Here is a 23,526-nt window from a genome sequence, read left to right on the forward strand (position 1 = left end):
ATAGAGAAGGATGACCCAGCCGATTGTGCCATTTGTTTGCCTCTGTATTAAAAACTGCTACAACTGCCAAACTTAGGGAATCCATAAGGTAAAAGATCTCCTCTCTCACATCCTTCACTAATTACCTACTTCGTCTTGATGTCCTAAAAAATACAATGAGATGGAAAAAAGGTAATTAAGTAATTAAGTCATTTTATTAATTGACTGATAGACATAAAACTAAATGGAAACTGAGGTACAAATAAAACATCAATGAGTGAGAGAAAATGAGACAAAGTGGATTTACCGATGCCTTGAATTTTGCATTGGAAACTTTCTACAATGGATACAAATTGGCTCGTAGTATTTGCTGACAAATTTGACAACTTATTTATGTGACTAGTAAGGTGTGCAAAGTTACCTGAATCAATGATCCAAGATGAAGAGTTACCACTAGAATGTGCGACCAAGAAGAACACACTTGTAATATCAACATTGGTTATAATAGAATTTTGAGGGGCCACCATCATATTTTAAAACTTATGAAATAAAACAAAGTCTTCTTTATCTGTTGGATGTTAAAAATGTGTTTCTCAATGGGCGACCTATCAGGAGAGGTCTATATGTGCCAACTTCTAGTTAAGTGGTTGAGGGGGAGAAGATAAGGCTATTTTATGGATTGCAATAATTCCCTCGTGCTTGGTTCGACAAATTTACTAATATGGTTATTCACCTTGGGTTCACACAATATGAAAGTGATCACTTTGTATTTATAAGAAAATTTACAAAAGGTACGATTGTTATTGTTAACGATATTATTATTATTGGGAATGATACTGAGGGTATTCAATAGACAAAAAAAAAAAAAAAGAGACTTAAATACAAAATTTTAAACTAAAGACCCAAGGCTCCTCAAATATTTTCTAGGTATAGAAGTTCTGCAACCCAATCATGGCATTATCTTATCTCAAAGGAAATATGTTCTCAATTTATTAAAAGAAACTGGAATGTGTAAAATCTGGGGATACAATTAATGTTGGATAGTTCCAACGTTTGGTTAGAAAATTAATTTATTTCATAGTTACAAGATCCGATATATCTTATTTTGTGAGTGCCATCAAGCAATTTATGTATCAACCCTACAATCTCATTGGATAGCACTGGAGAGAGTACTCCAGTATCTAAAGAAAAATCCAGGTCAATGGTTATAATATAAACACCATGGGCATACTAATATTGAGGGTTTTGTAGATGCAGATTGGGTTGGCTCTCCCGGTGACAAAAAATCAACTCCCAGTTATTGTATAGTTATGGGAGGTAATTTAGTCACATAGAGAAACAAAAGACAGAATATTGTGGTTAAGTCAAGTTATAGGGCCATGACTCATGCACTGAATTGTTATGGCTAAAATCTTGTGTATTGAAAATTAGAGCTTGAAACATTTAAATATGCCTAAGAACTCTCCAATTTTGTCATGGTGAGACTACTTAGAAAGCAAATAATTCGTAACTTCTGTGTTTTCCATTTTCTTTCACTGTGTTGTTATCAAAGGCCGTGTAGTCTTGTGAACCACGGTCCACCTCATAAGCCCCTTTTGCATTTGTTATTGCAAGTATGGTGCAGGTTTAGTGCTGGAACCTAGGAAGACAAAGTATTCTCATAGGTTCTGGCTAGTTTTTCGCAAATATTCCTCAAATCCGGCTTGTCCATAAATATTAGGAAGCCCTACTACAAAGGTGTCAATGGCATGCACATAAAGACGAAACAAGTTATTTTGTATTGTTTTCTTATCTTGTTTTCGTTTTAAGATATTATAAATAAGAATATTTTATTTTCATCTATTTACCTGATTATTTTACAGTCGTTGACTCGCTGGTATCGAGGATACAGCAGATATTGCATCTGTATTGGATCTCAATACACACTGCAGTAGGAGAGATCCTGCGAAAAGGAAGGCCGAAAATGGAAGGATCGAATCAGGTGGTGAAGCACATCGTTATAGTCAAGTTTAAGGAGGAAGTTTCTCCTGAGAGGAAAGAACAACTCATCAGAGGCTTCGCCAATCTCGTCTCTCTCATCAAACCTATGAAGGCTTTTCACTGGTGCGCGTCTTCTTTTGTCTTAGTTATCGCCCGAGTCTTGTGTTTTCTAATTCCTATATTGACTTTCCGTTCTTAGCATTTTTAAGGAAAAGCACCTCAAAGTAACCATTTAAGATATTTTCGTACTAATTGCCGACGCTGCAAAAAGAAACCATTTGATTTTCTGCATTTATTTGAACTTCTTAAAAATGAAGGAGTGAATTTCCTTAGGGTTTTAGATGTGTCAATAGTGGTGATATTGAATTGGATTGTGAAACTGTTTGACGGTGTGAAGAGAGTTGAGATGCAGACTTTGCTAGGTTGAGCACATCTTTCAGTTTTATTCACGTTAGGTTGAAGGTTATAAGCTAGAGAGGTAACTGCAATTGTTTTTTTTTTTTTTTTTAAATCTCTGTTTTGGTTAGTCATGCAAATGTTGGACTTTAACAGCTTTTAGGCTGAACTGAGAGGAGGTGCTATACGATTTTGTAAGGACAGCTTTATTAAAATGAGAAAGTGGGACCATACCTTGATAAGGCTGACATGTGGAAAATCAGCAGCAATTTAGACATAAAACAAATAAAACAGTCATTACTGGATGGGTGTGCGTTTGTCATGAGCAACCAATTTACAGATTTAGATGCACAATGAATGACTCTCAAAGTTTACTAATTTCTGGGTTTATTTTTCAATTGTCTTCATTTGTACTTAGATTTGTTATTGCCGTGCTTGTTCAATCATAATCTTTCTGTGCCTGGAGTTCTTTTTTCATTTGTAGTTATTGTTATCCAATCTTACTCTTCCCAACTTTTCTTTTTCTTAGAAAATTGATTTTGTCATAACTTTCCTCTTCTGAATTTTCTTTGTTGGAGGAGTCTCTTTTATTTGCCATACTTCCCCTACAACCTTCAAACCCAGGCTCATCAAATTACCTTTCTGCACAGTGGACCTGTTTTTTTCTTTTTTTCTTTTTCTCAGAAGAAGTTATGACTTTGCGAGATGTTCCAATATTATAAACTTTCCTTGTCTGGGAGTTTATACTCTCTGCAAGATAAATTATTTCGATTTTCTTGTGTGATGGTTTTCTGGGAAATTGCATTTTGTTAGATAAAAATGTAATGAGACTTATTAAGAAACAAACTGAGCGTACAGTCTTGCCATGTTCGCCTTCAAGGCTCTTATATGAATAATGGATCATGCATCAGGTGTGAAACAAGCAGAGGATAGATTGTTATGTTATTGTTTGTATTGCCATAATTAGAGATTGAAGAGGAACGAGGAGAAGAAGAAGATGAATGAAGAGAAGGGCTCAAGAGAGAGCCTGCTCGATGGGGGGAGAAATTGACCCCCATCTCTCTTTTATTACTTCACTTAAGTTAGGTTATAAAAAGACTAATTTGCCCCTTACACGGGGATGTGCACTAAGTGACAGAAATTGCCTTCCAAAGAAACTAAAAAGATGCATAAAAACTACACCGACACCACTATCAATCTGGGATCTGCGAGATCCATTATTACTGGTTTACAACAACTATGATATGACTATAATACCACTAACTTCCTTCCCCCTCAAGATGGGGAGTATATATCAAACAAACCCAGCTTGGTACAAAAGTTATTGAAGTCTCGCTTCCCAAGTGGTTTTGTAAATATATCATCAATCTGTCCAGTAGTCCTGACATATGAAGTAATCACTTTGCCACCAATTACTGCATCTCTCAGTTCAACTTCAATATGTTTTTGTCCTCTCATAGAAGACAAAATTACTCTCGATGTCTATAACTTCCTGATTATCACACTTGAGTACCATGGGCTCTTCAACTGCAACTTCAATCTCCTTTAACATAGAATGAATCCACATGAGCTCACTCACAGTGTGAGCCATTGATCTATAGCCTGAGTGTTAGAACATGCTACCAAATTTCGTTTCTTACTCTTCCATCTAACCAAATTTCCTCTAAAGAATACACAAAGAAGTGATCTGATTGTATTCTTTGTTTTCTACAATTTCTGAGGATCTAACAGGGTAATCACTTCTCTAGCATCTGCCATGATCAATTCTATAACCAGCCACCAACACAAGATCAACATCATAACAACTTCTTCACACATACTTTTAATCGAATACCTAGCAGGTTCAAAAGTAATATGTGCAGGTTGCAGGTTCCACAATCTACAAAAACTCATCTCAGATTGAGAAAAAAAGCCCTTTAATATGCATAACCTTCTTAGAATCACAATTAGATCAATTGAAGAGGTTGAAATACCAAAGATATAAGCCCAACCCAATCTGCACAAGTGTCACTATGTTCTTGGATAGATGATGTTAGGCAATAACTGCTCCAGGTTGCAGTTTGATCCTTCTAGGATTACATAATCTCATAATAACTGTTTTAGAACAGCAGTAGTATATGTTAACCGTTAGGTTAATTCATAGAAGAAAGGAAAAAAGCAAACCTTTAGGTCAATCAGCAGAATCAGTTGAGCAATCCTACCCTTGAGAACTCGTATGCTTTAGGAGAGAAGATATCTACCTTAAATCTTGATTTCCAGACTGATCCTGCTCTGATACCATGTAAGAAAATAAGGGAAGAGGACAGATTGAAGAGAAACGGGGAGAAGATGAAAAAGAGTGAAGAAAAGGGCTCGAGAGAGAGCCTTCTCGATGGGGGCGAAATTGACCCCAATCTCCCTAATCTTACTTCACTTAAGATAGGTTACACAAAGACTAATTTGCCTCTTACATGGGGACGTATGCGTAAGTGACAGAAACTGCTTTCTAAATAAACTAAAAAGAAGCATAATAACGACGCCAACACGACTACTGATCTGGGATTTTCTAGATACATTATTACTGATTTACCACAAGTATGAAACGACTAAAATACTCCTCACTTCTAACATGTCCAAAACAGAAGTTACCAAATATGTGTATGTTTTGGTACAAAAAGATATTCCACAAAATGGTGAGGAAATATTTTTGAAGCATAATTCTGGAAAACATGTCTTCAGCAAAATAGTTTTCTAGGAAAGTATTTCTAAACACAGTAGCCATGATAGGACTGTTGGAAATAACTGCTAGATCAATTTGGGAGATTCCAACTCCTAAACATGCCACACATTTCATATGGTGTGCGGGAATATGTGGTATCCTTTTCATTGGTTGGTTTACTACAAGAGGCTGCAACATACATGTAAACTATGCAATAAAATGGATGAAAATGAATTCTCCTGGTTCATTGCCCATTTACTTTTTAGATTTGGGATGTCACACTGCACTAATTGATTTCCAGTTATGATTTCCATTTTATGCTCTGCTTCCTTGAGGAATCAGATGTTGTTCCAATGGGAAGGTCATGTGGAAACTTCTGTTTGCAGCCATTTCTAGGTGTCTATGCAAGGGCATAGTGAATCTTTTGAGGGAGAAGTTGTTCAAGTAGTGGTTTTATTGAGTAGGTTTTCTATCAGCTTTTCTTTGGTTACTAGATCTTTTGAACTTAGCCATTTGTGTGATTTATATTAGGACAACGTATGTGAATTTAGCCAACTTGTCTACGTGTACCATTTTGCTATGGCTTATTGGTATCATTGCCAATGTGGTTAGCCTTGTCAATATGGAAAAGTTTGGATTAGTTGTCAGCATATTCATGCTAAGCACGCTTTAGCTCAATGAATTTTTGTCCTTTTGAAATTGCGGGAATTTTAAGAAAGAAAAGAATGAAAATAAAGATCTCAGTCAGCAGCCCATTCCTGAGCTAACAGACTAATTATCACTAGAAAGAGTAACTATGAGGTTGGGTTGTGAAATTCCAATTCTGGTTAATTGATCTGCCATAGAGTTTACTGGCTGAAGCACGTGTGACCAGGTGGCTTAAAGGGAGGCTGCAATGTTGTTAATCTGAAGGAATTGCTGATCAAACCTCCAAGTATATGAGGTTTCACCCCTTGCAAGGCAACTTTATGATCTCCCTAAATAATTGATGGACCAGTGAGGCCATTGAGCAATGCATGCAGTTCAGCTGTAGTAGATCCATTGTTGCTTATACTCCATCGTAGGAAAGAAGGGTGCAACCCTTGTGATCTCATATAATTGCCTCAAATCCCAATGGACCAGGGTTCCAATGAGAACTCCCATGAAAGTTTAATTTGGGATGACTAGCAGAAGTCCAGTCCTGCAATGTTTCAGACTTATGCTGGAAATATGAGGAAATCATTTTCCTATTCTCACACATTGTGGCACCAGGGATTTCTTTGAAGTCTTTCACCAACTTCTACCATTGCAGAATCATGAGCTGTTTTCTCAACCAGACAACCAATTAAGCTGGACCTGTTAGAAAAGGTTCAGTCATTTGCCTTGACAAAGATTCGAAGTTACAGCAGCATTGGTGATTTTCCATAACCGCAACTTCAACTTGGGAAGGGGCGTCGAGCAACTGCTGATAATGTGGTCCATAAGAGTGGCTGGAAACAAAAACAAGGCCCAAACCGCTGGTGAAATCTATTCCAAACCCCCAGAACAAAGGGACAGCAGAGAAATTTCAATGGCTATGTGTCTTGGTAAACCAACTTGATTTGTAAAATTATTAAATCCCTGTTACATCCATCTAAAGATATGTTCCAGATCATACAATTGAAAAAGAGGCATATAGACCTGTTTGTGGCCAAGCTTTGGGCTCAGGTTTGATCATTGACAGGCAATCCTCTGAGTTTGGTTCATCCAGTTCAACCAGTTGAGTCGATGGTTCAAATGGTATGTGTTTGTTAAGGAATAGTCTCACATGGATTACTGAGTACAAAGATCTTGAGTTTATTAGTTGGGAAAGAAGTTTCTTAAGTTGGTTAGTCATTTTTCGGATGAGCCTTGGACCCAACTTCACATGGTATCAGAGCAGGTACTCTTATGTGGGCCTACACCTAAATTATCCACTTGTAGAGCCACAAAAGAGAAACTACACCTAAATTATCCACTTGTAGAGCCACAAAAGAGGGTCTACACCTAAAATTATCTACTTGTAGAACCACAAAACAGGCCTATACCTAAATTATCCACTTGTAGAACTACAAAAGAGGGTCTACACGTGAGGGGGAGTATTAATGAATAGTCCCACATGGATTAGTAAGTACAAAGATCTTGAGTTTATTAGTTGGGAAAAAGTTATCCTAAATTGGTTAGTCATTTTCGGATGGGCCTTGTACCTAACTTCACAGTGTTAATGCATGCATATATGCATAGATGAGTGGATAAACTTTGGTAAGAGTTACATGCATGAATAGTAATGTTATTGAAGTGAATATTAGTCTACCTTACATGCATAAATAGAAATGTTATTGAAGAGAATATGGTCTACCTTCATGAACATATAATAACAGAATAGTTAGTCTGAAATTATATTAATGTTCGACTACTATAGTTATTTGAAAAAAAATTCTTTATGATTACAGTACCAAAATAGGGAGTTTAGAACACCTTTTTCTTAATTTTTTTTGAAAAAACACTCATATACTGCTAAAACTAAGTTGAACCATGTCATTTAATAGTTAAATTCAACATATGCAGTAATATTTATATGAAAACAGTGCACAAAAACTACTAAACTATAGGACCACTTAACCCTTTGGTGATATTGTGCTGCTGTAAGCCATCGGCACAAATAAAGTGTTTTAACCGTTTCACTGTGCATTTTTGCCCAGACAAGCATGTAACTTGATGGTGTTGTTGTTATATTGGGTGTCATTAGTTGCATTGAATCCTGCTTCCCACTTTTATACAACAAAAAAAGAAGATGCAGATACATCTGAGTCAGGTTAGTGGGTCTTGGTAGAACCAACTGACCCTGCTAAGGTTCTTTGATTTTAAAAGCCAGTTAATTGGTGCAGAAAAAAACTCGTTTGGCATCTGTAAACGAATTGAACTGGTTCTATTGGCCAGACCAGGTTGTTCCCATATTCATGAAGTTGCATACTCATGGTTTAAAAAAGTTGGTCCAAGACTGGTCATCAGTCCCAAGTGCATTTTTTCTTTTGTCAAAACCGTAATATGAGCACAATGCTAAGGCAACATTTCTGCTTGAGACTTCTTCTTTGTCTTTGTCTTCTTGTTTATTGTTCTCTTTTCCATTAATCTATTTTATCTAATTCCATTCATTTGAGCACTTGCTTGGTGGGTGGATTGTAAAAAACAGATTGATGGGAGAAAGAATTCTTACCTGTGATTTCATTCTTCTGGCTACTTGATCTTCTGAAATTTATTTCTCTTTCTAACTCCAGCAATAATGTAGCTGAGTGAAAACTAAAGAAACAATATGATCATGTTCTAACCAAGTTGAAACTTTATTTGCAATAGATTGGTGAGTCAGTGACTCAACTTCAAGAAATTTTTCAGGATCATGTAAAATTACTTGTAATGAACCAGGATGTCCATGGCTTATCGAACAGGGTAATCTTCTATGAAGAGCACTTCTCTGCCACTGCTGAGGAGTAGCTATCTATCCGTTACGTCAATTCCTTTGAATTGTGGACATAATGGCTAACTTCTCCATTTTTTTAATAAAACAGCTAACCTCTCGAATTCATAGTCTTATTTACTGCAATTAGCAAATTCCATTGCTGATCACCTTCCTAAGGAGAGGAATGTCACTAACTTGTTGTGAGCCTGGCTCGTGATGGGCTTTGCATTTATTGCTCTTTGAATTTTCTTTAATAAAACTTTATCACCATTCAAAAAATTGGAGGTAAAACAAAAACTGTAAGAATTTTATCTACTTCAGACTGAAGGGGACAAGATGAAAGATGTCATATCATCATGGAGTGGACCTTATGGTCTTTTAATCCTTTTACAAGAACTTGCTGGAATTGCGTTCCCTTTTTTCCTGACTATTGTTTTAATTTAAAGTGAGAGTTGAAACCAAAAAAGGAAGGTAGTAGAAAAATGCTGATATGTAATATGGAACTCTTAATGACAATGAAGTATCTTTTTTGACATTGTGAATACCTATTAATAAAAGGATTATGTGATGATGGAAACTTCTAATAACAAAGAGATACTAGACACTATATTCCTAGAGACAGTAAGCAAAAAATGCATTAAATTTTTTGGGTCAGTTGTTTCTTTGCTATTCTCAGTTAGCTCCTCTTCATCTCCCTCGACTAGATTGTGATTCAGAGCACTAGGATAGGCATCTATGATTGCATCAATGATATTATATATAAAACTCGTTATTTAATAAATGGCTTTCCAAGTAATGTTGGATTTATGGAGAAGGATCTTTTTTGTATGGCGTCTATGTGCTCCTCCTAAGATTAAATTCTTTATGTGGAGTGTTTGTCACGACAAGATTCTCTCGGAAAACGTGCTTAGAAGAAGAGGTCTATGTCATCTTTGCAATATAGAAGCTGAGTCCACAAGTCACATTCTGCTTCAATGCATCTTCTCATGGAAGGTGTGGATATCCATCCTTAGCATGTTGGGGATTCATTTCTGTATGACGGCCGATTTACTCTCATTCAGTAAGTTGCTACTTGGTATGTCCCTTCCTGGACTCGGAAAGGTGATGCTCTCGGCTTGTGCTAGTTTTATACCATGGGGTCTATGGAATGAGCACAATCGTAGGAGGTTCGAAGGTAAAACGGAATCAGCGGACCGAGTGGTGGAACATATTTCTTATTGGCTCCTAACGAAGAAGTCTTTCTCCTCATTTGTGGGTACCCCTATTCGTGAGAATTGGTTTAATTTGGCTAGGATACACTCGAGGACAAAGGTCCGAATTATGCAGGAATGGACCCCTCCTGATCCTGGTTACCTTAAGTTGAACTTTGACGGCTCTTCTCAAGGAAGACCCACATATCTAAGAGTATTGGAAGATGGGCCCAAACCCATAAGATATGGGACCCACAATGATCACGTGAGGTGGCATAAGAAGTCTAACAGAGCCACAATTATTATGGAAGCAGGTCTCATAGAGGAATTTCAGTTTAAAGGTGTTTTAGTCATGTTTGTCTTCTATTTCATTAAGTTATTTAATTATGGACTTATCTTTAAGTGTTAGAGTTTGGATGTAATTGGGATAAGGGTAGTTTAATTGTAATTGGACTTTACTATTTTCCTTTATTATAAATAGAGGTTCATGTACTCTGATTACTAAAAAGTCTTTTTTCCACAAATTCAACATGGTATCAGAGTAGGTTCTATGAGTTGACTCGGTCAACCCACAGAGGTAATGTGATTCTTTTTTGATCTATTATCTCTAGCAGTTTAGGTTCGTATTTATCTTTTTTCAGTCCCTATACCCATTATTTGATTTACGTTTTCACCTCTATACTGTGCTTTTCACATTGCATATTATATATTGACGGAAAGATATTCGAGTCTATTTTCCAAGGAAAAACGATTTTTTGCAATTGAAGTTATCTACAAAGAGAAATCGATGTTTGAAGCAACAAAGGTCAGATTGCAAAAGAGGTTCGAGTAGCAGAAAACTTCAACTTCCGAGCTATTTTATGCTATAAAGAACGAGACTTTATATGGAGAATTATTTATCAAAAGAAAGATCTGTAAGTCTATTTTCTTATTTATTCAACCAATTCTCGATTTGAGTTTTTTATATGGAGATATTGATCTTGGAAGAGTCAATGGTCATACTAGAAAAAGGGTAAAGAGTACGTAGTTTGGCTGAGACCAAAATCTATCAGATTATATATCTCAATAGAAGTATATTTTATGAAGAGAATTTATACTTGGTTGAAAGATATTTAAATCTAGTTTTAGAAGGAGAAAATTTCATGTCAATATGATCAATATTTAAGGATATATTCGCATTGAAAGAATCAAAGGTCATATTGGATCCTGTTGCACTGAAAAATCCGAATTTAAGCCGAGTGTTTTGCGTCACTTTTTGAGTTGTTGTTATTGATCAACTATATTAGGAAAATATCTCACTTACCCCTTTTTCGGTTATTACATCTATGTTATTTGGTTCAAGCTGGGAACACAGTTATTATCTCCCAGCTTGAGGGGGAGAAGTAGAAGAAGTACAAGAAAGAAGTATTTTATTCTATATGTGTGGTAAGTTTTATGTGACCAAAATATTCAAGAAAGGGGGAGCACAAAAGATGAAGCTTTTGCATCTAAGAAAAAATATTTGCAACAAAGAAAATTGAAGACCAATAATCCTGACTCGCAATAATAATTGTGGTAATTATTGGTGATACCTAATTCGACTCAACTCGATTCTATTTCTCCAACTGGATTATTATTTTGAGGTATTCACAACATATTCCTTGGTCAACATATTATTTGGTGCAGATACTCGCATCGGATTATTTCATGGTCCTTTTACAAGGATTTTATTATTTTGGTTTGTGTTATAGGGCCCAGGCCCATTTCAGCTGCAGCTATTGTGTCTCTTTGGATGAGACATTAATATTGAAGAAGTGGTGGCCTCAACATCCTATCTTCCTGTTTAACCATTACCTATTGGTTATTTGACAACCTTACTTCTACCATCCTTTATTTGACTCTCACATACCTCTTTGGGTCAACCTTTTTGCGTGTTGCTTCGGTTGGGAGTTTAAGTCTATCATGGTTGGGTGTTTTAAGTCCATTGAGATTTTATATACCCGTGGGTCTTTTATCGCCGTCTTGTGAATGACAGACATTACCCACTTATCATGTTTTTTATTGTCGTCTTGTGAATGACAAACATTTTTCATGTATCACGTCTTTATCACCGTCTTGTGAATAACAGGCATTTATCACCCATTTCTACCTGTGAGAGTCAGTGCCCGAGGGAGGAGCTTATTACTACATATATGTTACCCCCCTTAATTGACATTTATTACTCCTGCCACTTGAGAGTTGTTGTCCTGTGGAGGGACACTGTGATGGAGGAGTTTTACTACACTTCTGAGCACCGCGTATAGACCTTCTACCTGCGAAAGATAGGAGTGCCACTACCTGAGAATGATAGGAGTGTACCCTACATCCAGCATGGGTTATGATTGGAGTATGGAGCGATGTTATACAGCTTGGAGTGATTTTACTTTCACTTATCTTATGCAAGCTAGGCCTCATAGAAGAGAGCACCAATGTGAGGGGGAGTGTTGGAAGATATGGAGGACTACCAATTTTACGAGAAGATTTTATACAGCATTTGTAGCAAATTGGGAGTTCATGATGTTCACTTACCCTCAGTTTGAGGGGTAATATTGGAAGATAGGCCCAAACCCGCACGACTAAGGAAGACCCACATATCTAAGAGAGTTGGAAGATGGGCCCAAACCCATAAAATATATGAACCACCATGATCATGTGAGGTGGCATAAGAAGTCTTACACAATAAGAAGTCTAACAGAGCACAATTATTATGGAAGCATGTCTCATAGAAGAGTTTCAATTTAAAGATGTTTTAGTCATGTTAGTCTCTTATTTATATTGGGTTATTTAATTATGCTAGGACTTATCTCTAAGTGTTAGAGTTTGGGTGTAATTGGGACAATGGTGGTTTAATTGTAATTGGACTCTACTACTTCCCTTTATTATAAATAGAGGTTCATGTACTATGATTATAATAAGTCAATAAAATATTTCTCTTTTCCATAAATTAACATTGTTAAACACAATCCGGATGGCTCAGTTTTCGCCTTAAGATCCACCTTGTTGCTAAAGGCTATACGTAGTGTTATGGGATCGATTATGAGGAAACATTCTCTTCGGTGGCCAAAATGAACTCAGTACGTATTTTATTATCTCTTGCTGCTAAATCGGTCTAGTAGGTCTATCAGTTTGATGTGAAAAATACTTTTCTCAATGGGGATATAAAGGAAGAAATTTATATGCAACAACCACCTAGATTTGTGGTTGAGGGGGAGTCGGTATGTCGATTGAAGAAATCCCTTTATGGTTTGACATAGTCTCCTTGTGCATGGTTTGATAAATTTAGCCAAGCACTCATACGGGCCGGATTTAACAGATGTTCTGTAGATAATGCTGTATTTCTTAAAGACACCTAAAGGCAAGGTGATTTTGGCCGTATATGTTGATGATATTGTCTTAACCGGTAGTAATCCCGAGGGCATTTAAGAAACCAAGGAAAGATATGTGAAAAATTCAAGACAAAAGATCTTGGACTACTTAAATACTTTTTGGGTATTGAAATACTACAGGCCAAACATGGGATTATACTATCTTAAAGGAAGTATGTCCTTGATTTACTAGAGGAGACATGAATGATGGGGTGTAGACCAGTAGAAACCCCTATGGATTCCAATACAAAATTATCTGTAGGCACTGGAGAAGATGTGGATATTGGAAAATATCAAAAACTTGTGGGAAAACTCATTTATCTCTGTATAACAAGGCCGGATATATCATATGCAGTAAGTGTGGTGAGTCAATACATGCACAACCACAACTTATTCACTGGCAAGCACTAGGAAGAATATTGTGATATTTGAAAGGAGCTCCAGGAAGAGGGCTTCTCTATAAGAACCATGGTCATTTCAACATAGAAGGGTTCTCAAATGCAGACTGGGCCGGATCCCCGGATGACAGAAAATTTACTTCGGGATATTGTACAGTGGTTGGAGGGAACTTGGTTATATGGAGAAGCAAGAAGCAGAATGTAGTTGCAAGGTCTAGCGTAAAACCAGAATATAGGGTCATGACACACACAGTTAGTGAGCTTCTATGGATTAGATCCCTTTTGACTGAATTGGGATTCTATAAAGAAGCCCATATGGATCTACATTGTGATAATCAAGCGGCAATACATATCACCTGAAATCCGGTCTTCCATGAGAGAATAAAGCACATTGAGGTAGATTGTTATTTCATACGAGAGAAATTCCAAGCCGGCATATTATCTCTCAAACATATCTCCTCACAAGGGCAAGTTGGAGGCATTCTCACCAAACCAGTTACTCATAAGATCTTGTCCACCATCTATAGCAAGCTGGGTATTTACGATGTTTTCTCACCCACAGGTTGAGGGGGGTGTTACAAGGTGGGTCCCACCATGATCACACGAGTTGATGGGGCCCACTGATCACGTGAGGTGGCATGATAACTCTCACAATAAAAAGTCTTACAGAGCCAAAATTATTATGGAAGCAGATCTCACATAAGAGTTTCAGTTTAAAGGTGTTTTAGTTATGTTGGTCTTCTATTTATGTTGAGTTATTTAATTATGCTAGGACTTATCTTTAAGTGTTAGAGTTTGGGTGTAATTAGAACAATGGTAGTTTAATTGTAATTGGACTCTACTACTTTCTTCTATTATAAATAGGAGTTCATGTACTCTGATTACATTAAGTCAATGAAGTTCCCCACTTCTCAACTCATGAAGAATATCTTTTTAGCCCAAACTATTTTTCTCTATTTTCTCTTATCTCCTCTCTATCCGAGTTCTCTCTCTCTCTCTCTCTTTGCTCTTTTTTTTATCCCTCTCATCTTGCTCGAGGTTTCAATCATGGGGTCTTAAATTCAACATAAATCAACCTCAAAGTATTTTTTACAAATTAGTGATAATAAATCACGACAAAGTGGTAATGCTTGTCACTCAAAGGGCGGCGATAAAAAACACCTGATGGGTACCAATAGAAAAGTCTCAATGGACTGAAAACACTCATATATGTATATATATATATATATATGTATATGTGTATATATATATACATATATATACATATGTGTATATATATATATATACATATGTGTATATATATATATATAAGAGGAATCAATGGTGGACCCTTCCTTCATAACATGTAGGTAAGACCTATTTCTTGTAGTTGCAGAGAGCCGTTCCTTCCATATTCTTCCATCAGTCAAATAGAAGGCTCTGGTAATGGACCTGTAACAGGCTGATCATTATTAAATGACTCCACTGGGTGCTCACTGGCTTAAACTCCACAGCTAGTGCAACCCCGTAATTAGTTGCAGTAGCAGCAGAAACAAAAGACCCAAGAGCTGCTCTTCGGAAGGCATAAATCTACTCTTCGGGATATCCGGAGGGATGAGCAGTGAAAACGTTGAAGGATTCTATAAACATTGCTCTTCTGCTTGTAGTGCATAGTAGAATCCGTAGCATGCTTGTTACTAAGGTACCTGAGAATGTCGAACCGCTCCCGTGCAAAGTTCATGTAGGCAGTTTTCACACAATTGAAGTCAGAAGCATCAATGGCAGTGCCACTGTCAGGTCCCTCTTGCGAGGAAGTTTCTCCTTGAAAGTATCCTTTGCTCTTTAACTTATCAAGAAAACTCACCCACTCTGGCCAGGGGTAAGTGTCGGGAGTAGGCGGGATACCACTCGGGCCAGGTATGAAAGATGCATGAATAACACAACGTTAGAGAAATCCGAGACAGGAGGAACAACTAGCCAGACCAGAGAACAACTAGAAGTCTTCAACAGATTTTATGACCCAGAACAGCAGCATGTCTGATATTATACTAACCATTAAGGACTTGCTTTCAACATCATCCCTTGATGAGAATCCTTCTCAAACAAGGATTGGAACTTACAGAACTTGAGAGAAATAAGAAAGTTGCTGCTGTATTAAGATAATTACCTTCCGATCAGAATCCTTCTTCAAGAATGACTCGGTTTCAATCAGTATTATGCTGCCGTCTTCTAGCCAAGATTACAGCTGCTGTTTAGAGTCCTACAGCAGCAAGTAGCTGACTTTTAGAGAGTCCAAGAGGTATTAAGTCCTTCACCAACAAGGACTTAGTTCCATGTCTCCTCTACCAACGAGAAGATAAAAATGTCCTTATAAAGGATTCTTGCATGATAATAATGTTGTTATCTTTGATCTCAGTGGTGGATTCAGCAACCAGCAGCCATTAGTCAGCACCACAAAATATTGGTGAATTTAGCAATAGATCATGATAAAGATAGAAGGCCTCCCACTCAAGAATGTTGGCGTGTGAAACTTGGCAGAAGGCCAGAGCTACATGTGCTGCTGCTGTGAATTCAGTCAACAACAGCTGCTTCTCATCTTAGCTGTTGAAGGTACCGGTAATTCCTCAGCCCAAAGCTCCTGTCAGTCTCCTTCTTGAACAAGGATATCCTCATGGAGTCCGGCAGCAATGAAGCATCGCATGACTGAACAACACAGTCATGGAAGATGTTCCTTTGCCATGTGAATGCAGTGTTCTTGTGGCGCACGTACAGAAGCTTCACTTGCTCCTTGGAGACGTAACAGACTCGGAGTTTGGTGCTTCCAGAGTTCTCCACTTCTGTTGATCTCAGCACAAAGACCTACGGTAGAAGTAGCAGCTTCTGGTATGGGAGCACAGAACTCTGACGACAATTAAAAGGTGCTTCACGGCCTGGCTAAAATCTGAAGCATTGAGTGTGAGCAAAAAAACAAAGTGAAGAAGATTCAAGGCACCAGTAGATCTAGTGGTATAGCAGTTCCTGCCTGAATTCGTGGACAGCAGGACCTGAGCCACCAGAGAACACACTCAAGCAATCAGAGACAGGACAACCGAGAACAAGATGCAGATCGATAATCGAAAGAGAAAGAGGAATCAAAGATATAAGATCTTAAACAAATCCAAGCTATGAAAAACAGTGACACTCACAAGAATTATTCTACAAGGAAGACATGATCTTTGTGAGCTGATATGGTAATCTCGTAGAGATTATAGATAACCTACTATGATATACCAAATTCTGGATATGTTCGTTGTAGTGGCCAGAAGCTGATTGGAATGCTTAGTAGCTAAGTTAAAACTCGTTTTTGATAGGGAAGTAGACTAAGCCAAGTGGAGGATTTCACCAAGAAAGAAGATATTTCGGGAGGTTTGCGGATTTGACTAATAAAAAAAAAGATTTGCAATGTTTGTGGTGGAATATAGAAACTAAAGATTTAACAAAGAAAACTAAAAATTAAGATCTCTCCTGAATAAGGTTCCATTGTCTCTATGGGTTAACCAAGTCAACTTATAGAACCTGCTTGGATACCATGTTGAATTTCTGGAAAAGGAAAATAATTCACTGATCTGATTATAACTGGATACAATGATCCTTTATTTATAATAGAGGAAATAAGTAGAATCATATTATAATAACTACCTATGTCCTAGTTACTCCCAAAGTCTTAACACTTTTTTTTTTGAAAATAGGGTGTGAATATATTCTAAAGTCTAACACTTAAAGATAAGTCCTAACACAAGTAAACAATTGAACATAAATAGAAGACTAACATAACTAAAACACCTTTAAATAAGACTTTTTGTGAGACCTCTTACTATGACTCTTGTAAGACTCCATCATATTAATTCTGGCTCTGTGAGAGTCATGTAAGACTCTCTCATACTTGTTCTTCAACAAGTAAAAAAATTCAAGCTCTGAAAAATTGTGACAATGGGTTAAAAATCATTACTTTTATGAAATGTAGGACTAAATCATTTCCTTAAGTTTTATCTGCTATACGTTTCTTTTTTATTTTACTTGGCATTTCATAAAGGTTGGGTAGAATTTGTCAGTTCATTCATATCAGTTTCTGATGACTTATCTGGTCTATTCGTGTTAGTTTCCTACACTTCTCCTGATCGCTTCTGTGCCTGTAATGTCTTAAAGTTCGTTGTAAGTGTTGATTTCCTAATTTTGCATTGCGTACCGTGGATGTTACTACATTTAGTTTTCCCCCATTTATCTTTCCTAATTCGTTTATTTTAAATTTGTTTAAATACTTTCTTTCAGAGGCACTTGCTAACATTGTGGCAGGAACCCCTACTACTGTTTCATGTTTGCTTTATATCCATCTCTATAACGTGTGATGTCTGTTCTTGACTAAAAAACTTTACTATATGTTCAAAATAAATAGAAGGAACGAGAAAGTTTGCCTGAGGGATCTTGTGCTGGTTCTTCTTCACAAAAAAAAGGTCAGGTTTGCTTGCTATTATGATCTCTTAGCAGTAAGCATAAAAAATTTCTATGATCATAACCACTCAGTATGGCGTGACAGGTCTGGTTGCAAAAGTTTGCCCTTAGGATTGTACTAATTTGAAATAAGTTGATTAATATTTCTCTGTCAGCAAGATGGATTTTCACGGTAAATGATGTGGTTATTTTTAAATCCAGGGGCACCAATGTGAGTGCAGAGAACCTGCACCAAGGCTTCACCCATGTGTTTGAATCCACATTTGAAAATGTTGAAGGCATCGCAGAATATGTTGCACACCCGGCTCATGTCGAATTTGCTAATGTGCTCCTTCCTACCTTGGATAAGGTTATTGCTATCGACTACAAACCAAGTCCAGTGGTTGATCTTGACTTTCATATGTCTAATTGAAAGTAAAATATGAAAGAAAAGGCTGCATTATCTCTTTGAAGCCTATATGTTTCATTCAGAGCTGAATTGATGGGCAGGGTGCGCCTACTTGTTTGTCATGGAATAATTTGGGCAAAGACATATTAGGGTAAAGACTTCATTTTCTTGTTGAGGTACACCATTTCAAAGTTGATATGCAGGCTCTTTTCTTGTATGAACTGCAGAAAATAAAAAATTTCCTTGTATGAATTTTGGCTTTGGTCGAGTTCGTTTTGGCATGTCACGAACTGATACCTGCGGTGAAAAGACTTTTTGTTCGCCACTCGCATTTCAAATGGTGAAGTTGGATCAACCCCAGAGAGAGAAACGAAGGGATCGACTATCCCTCCCTTCTGGTCTCTTTCACCGATTGGGATCCCCTCCCTGTACATGAAAAGAGAAAGGGAGGGTAGGGGAAAGCTCCAGCCTTCCCAAGCTCTCTGTCTCCACAGCGGAATGCACATAGAAGGGGCAGAGAAGGTTCTCCGTGGCTCGTTTTTCCACTGCGAATGTAATCAATCCCAACTGAGCTGCAATTTTTTAGTTTTTGCTATTGAATCAGATCCAACCATGTCTCGGTCTGGTCTGGTCCAATGGACAACCATTCTCCGTATGTTGCATGATTGAGTTGATATAGTATACATGCTTCCTGTTTCGATGGTTCTAGCTCTTTTAGATCCCGAGATTCCATATCAATTTACATAGACCCTTTCAAATTATTTGCTCTCGTAGGGGGTAAGAATTGTTAACTCTTTCTCCAAAATGTTAATTAGTTTCGTAAGAAGTTATTATTCCTTTCTATTTAGTATAGAAGTACATTCTCTTAAGTACAGACGTAAATTTAAAATGATATCCATAGTTGTGCAGCAGGAAATTGGAATGATTTAGAACTTTATTAGTTCAAGGACGTGATTTCATTTCAATCTTCAAAGATTATCTTTCCTTTTACTTTACTTGACATCATTGTTAGTGTTAGAAAATACATTTGTAGTAGAATGCTCCAAACAACGATCTAATACTTTGTTACCATACAAAAATCCAGATTTAGGTGAAAGAAGAGGGAAAAATTGAGGAAAAAAAGAAGAAAGAAGAATGAATTTCTAAAGAGCTTGAAAGGTTTAGTTGGGAATTGTGCATAAATTCCCAAACTTATTAAATAGGTGTTGTAAGTTACAAATTACCAAAAATGTCCCTATACATTTAATAAACATTGATCTCCTTATATTTTCCTAACTACACATCTTATGTACATGAAAATTTAACCACTGAAACCCTGAGGTAAAATAACCAAAATACTCCTGAATGTATTTTCTAATAGTTAGTAATATTATTATTATCAGATAACTCTAAATATACTCACATAATTATAATTTAATTATAGCCTTGTTGTTAGTTTTACTTAGTGAAAAGATAAAATTATCCTAATCAACCTCCTATGCCAACAATGAACTGCCCTGTGATTAGGCTTATTACAAATTTGACAATGCACCCGAGGACTAGAAGAGTTTGTCACAGGTATTCTTGAGTGTGATCCTTTTTGGTGTTGGCTGGCAAGTTGGATCCAGATTGTCACAGCTTGAGAATATTCTTGCTCGGACCTGTCTCTGGGCTAACTTAAGCAGCACCTATACAGACACCAGGGAGGCTCATAGGCAAATATCATGGTTCACTCTGATAAGAACGATCTCATCATAGGATGGGACCGGAGGATTGGCCAAGATAGCCATAACAAAGGTATCAAACTAGGGGTCAAGCCATTCCAAAGCTAGAAACTCTTGTCGGCATCATGAACATGAGAACTGAGAGCAACCAAAGAATCATAAATTGGTTTAACTTAGAGAGAGATATTTAATAGAAGCAGCATCACCTTTTTATTTATATTTTTATATATATATTCTGAAGCTGTTGACATGAATAGAGTTAGTGAACTTTGGAGTGGTGAGCGAAGATGTCCTCACAATTTCACCAGATATCGAGCGTAGACTACAGCGGCCTTTGCTATTTGTTGTCGTGAACCGGCTAATGACTAACCAATCATTTGTTGCCAAGCTTCAAAGGCAGGATTTAGAAGTGACTCGTTGCAATCATCAATGTCAGGAAGGAACACAAAGGAAGTGAGTTCTTGCCATTAACATGCACCACAAGATTCTGAGACACGACTACTGTGAACCATTGGTGATGCAAATCATATAGTTGGTGTCTTGTAGTTTGGCAGCAACCAGAGAGTTTATAGACGTCAACACAATGGACGTAGAGATAGTAGAGTTTGAAAGATGAAGAAAAAGAGAAGGAGACGTCATTGAAGAAGAAGAAGAGATGTGATGTTTGGTTTTATAAGGATGAATAAGAAACAATATTTCTTTCCTACATTTAAAAATCGGACTATCTAATATCATATGAGAGCACTATGGTGACAATATTGAGAATGCAAAACGAGTCAACCACATCAATTGAAAAAAATGAGGACTTAAAAGTATAAAAGTCAAAAGGAGTCCACCAATTACGAAGGAGTTGGCTCCTTCAATAGAAGATCTTAAACATTTCGATTAAACAAGTGCAAAGGAGTCAACCCACATATAGGAGTCCAGCCCATTGAACAAGAAAAGTTGTTAAAAGGAGTTGAATTCACATAAACAAATGACTTTTGAGTTCATAACGAGGCAAACCCTGTGTGTAGGCAAAAACATTTGTAATGAAAGGAATCAATCCCATACAAGGGATCCAGTACATTGGCCACTAAAGCAATCAGGATTTCGAAAAGGACTCAAGTCTTATCAATGGAGTCAATCACTTTCTACAGAAAATTCAAAATTTTGATATATTAGGTCCAGTTCTATTTGTTGGGGCCACAAAAAGTACATTTCTTGCTCTAACAAGAATTTGAGGAGTTAGAGGTGGAGTCACTACTTATTTCCCTGCCTCTACCACCATATCTACTCCCTCTTCCTCTTCCCCTACCATCATCAAAAGAAGGTCTAGTAGAAGAGCTAAATACCTAAGATTTTACAACATCGAGGTAGGCTTCAAGTTGGTAAGGCATATGGCTGAAACAAGTGTTTCCCTCTATCTCTCTTCAGTGGCAATATCGGTAGAATAAGGTTGTGTAACTTTCCACTTTTGTCAAAGGCCTCAGAATCTAGCAAAGTATTCATGAAGATTGTCACATTGTTTTATCATGTACATCTTTTGAAAGAATAATATAAATTTTTTGAAGGCTATCAAGAGTGGAATATAAATTCAAACAAGTCCAAACATCTCAACCTGTATCCAGGTGAACTAAATTATTAGCAATTGGTTCTTCCATGCTATTAATCAACTAGCTTATGACCAAAAATATCTTTCTTCAACCATTTTTTTATAGAAAGAGTCATATTCATCAAGTGGTGGTTGTGTGAAGTGTCTGGCAAGGTCTCTTGCCATCAGAAACCGGTTGACAAATTGAGACCTCGGTGAATAATTACTTAGACCTTTAAGTGGAAAAGTAGTTATTCTCAAATAATCATGATTGTTGAATTCAGCTTAGGGAACAAAGACTTTATTTGAATTCTTTACACTATTAGACCAGACACAAACGAAAAACAATTTGATTTGGACTGTGTAGGAGAATCAACTACTTAAAGGTATAAGACCAACAAGTGCTGAAAAAAAGATTTTTTGTATGAAATTCCAGCACTTTACTCAAACACCAACTTGCATGATTTGAAGAAAAAAAACATGGTTTGAAGAAGATAAACACATGAATTAGAGAAATAATTCCCTTAAAATTTTGAGAAGCTTGGTGAGGTATAAACATACCAAAAGAAAGACTTTTCATTTAGCCAATAACTTCAAACCCTAACTTAGGGTTTCAAGAACTTTGAGGATGAGACCAAAAACCAACAAAGAATTTTTGAAAACACAAAGAGGAATTTATTGCAGCCACAAACTTGATCTTTGAGAACATATAGCCATGCAACCAAAAAGACTACCTTTCAGCCCTCATATATGAACCAAAAACGAATTTTTATCAGGTAAAACAAAACTTAAATTGAAGAACCAGCAAGAGGCCTAACTCTGAGATTTTAATGAACTAAAAACACAAGGGAATAAAGGCTTAAAAACCTAAACAGATCAAGAGCCTTGCTGGAATATTTTTCAAGCACTTGTTTCCTTCTAAGTGTGGTTTTAGGCACCCTTTTTCATGCTTCTTTGTAGAACTTTAGAGCAGCTTAATAAAACCCTAGAATCCATACTATGATACCATATTAAATTCTAGGATTTTATACCTAAAAGAGTCTAAAGTAGAAGAGGAGGAGGAAAGAGAAGAAGAGACGAAGGAGATAAGAAGCTAAGAGGAGGAAAGCATGAGTATGAGAATGGAGAGAGAGCTAGGGTTTAAAAAAGAGGAGGTCGTGTGAATGAACATACCCTCCCAAGACTTCTTATTTACAATGATGGGTAGAAACCCTAAGACATGATAATGAGCGAAAAGAACTTAAAAACTTAGTAATTACAAAATATACTACTTAACCACTTAATAACAAGATATGTTTTTACTAATTTTTCAATAGATAAAAGTGCTAAAACATAAGGCTCAAGGAAATTTGGGAACAAAAAACTAAAGACATAGGCAAGGAGGGAGATAGTGATGAAGAATCAATTCCGCGGATCGTTGTTTGAGAGCCATCAACAATTGAAACAAACACTTGGCACAAACTCAATAATGAAAAAAATCTAAGTATTCAAATCAGATTTGAAATAGAAACACTGAAATGCTTCACTAACTTGAGAAAACTATGAGATTTGACTTCCTTTTAAGCTTTGGAGGAAGTAAAAACTTGTGAAATTGTATGGGAGCACTTTGGAGATTTTTAATTCACTTTGGCAAGGAGTAATTCTTATTTGGGGTGAGTTAGGATTAAATAGACAACTTCTTAACCTTAAAAAACTAGTCATTATGGTTGGATAATGACAATTTGTTCACTCAACGAAAATAAGTAAAATCAAGTCCAAAAATTATAAATATTTATTAGATCCTATTTCTACTATCAAGATCTGGACCTGACATTTTGAAATTTTGAATATGCTTGTGATAAGGAGTCAACTTCGTTGCTAATGCTCAACTCCTTTTTGAGAATCTAGCTTGCTTCAATAGGCTGATGTACTCATCCC

General features: G+C 36.7%; 1 protein-coding gene across 1 annotated transcript; it reads left to right on the forward strand.

The window, feature by feature from the left end:
• The first annotated feature begins 1,841 nt into the window (after positions 1–1,841).
• Positions 1,842–19,030, forward strand: LOC137945437 (stress-response A/B barrel domain-containing protein HS1). Its single transcript, XM_068791330.1, has 2 exons — positions 1,842–2,082; positions 18,147–19,030. The coding sequence occupies exons 1-2, from the start codon at positions 1,943–1,945 to the stop codon at positions 18,355–18,357; spliced, it is 351 nt and encodes a 116-aa protein (XP_068647431.1). The 5' UTR covers positions 1,842–1,942; the 3' UTR covers positions 18,358–19,030.
• The last annotated feature ends 4,496 nt before the right edge of the window (positions 19,031–23,526 follow it).

This window comes from Aristolochia californica, unplaced genomic scaffold, assembly GCF_029961685.1.
Source record: "Aristolochia californica isolate CCGP_79_NKW_82.1479 unplaced genomic scaffold, dmAriCali1.0.hap1 SCAF_12, whole genome shotgun sequence".
NCBI lineage: Eukaryota > Viridiplantae > Streptophyta > Magnoliopsida > Piperales > Aristolochiaceae > Aristolochia > Aristolochia californica.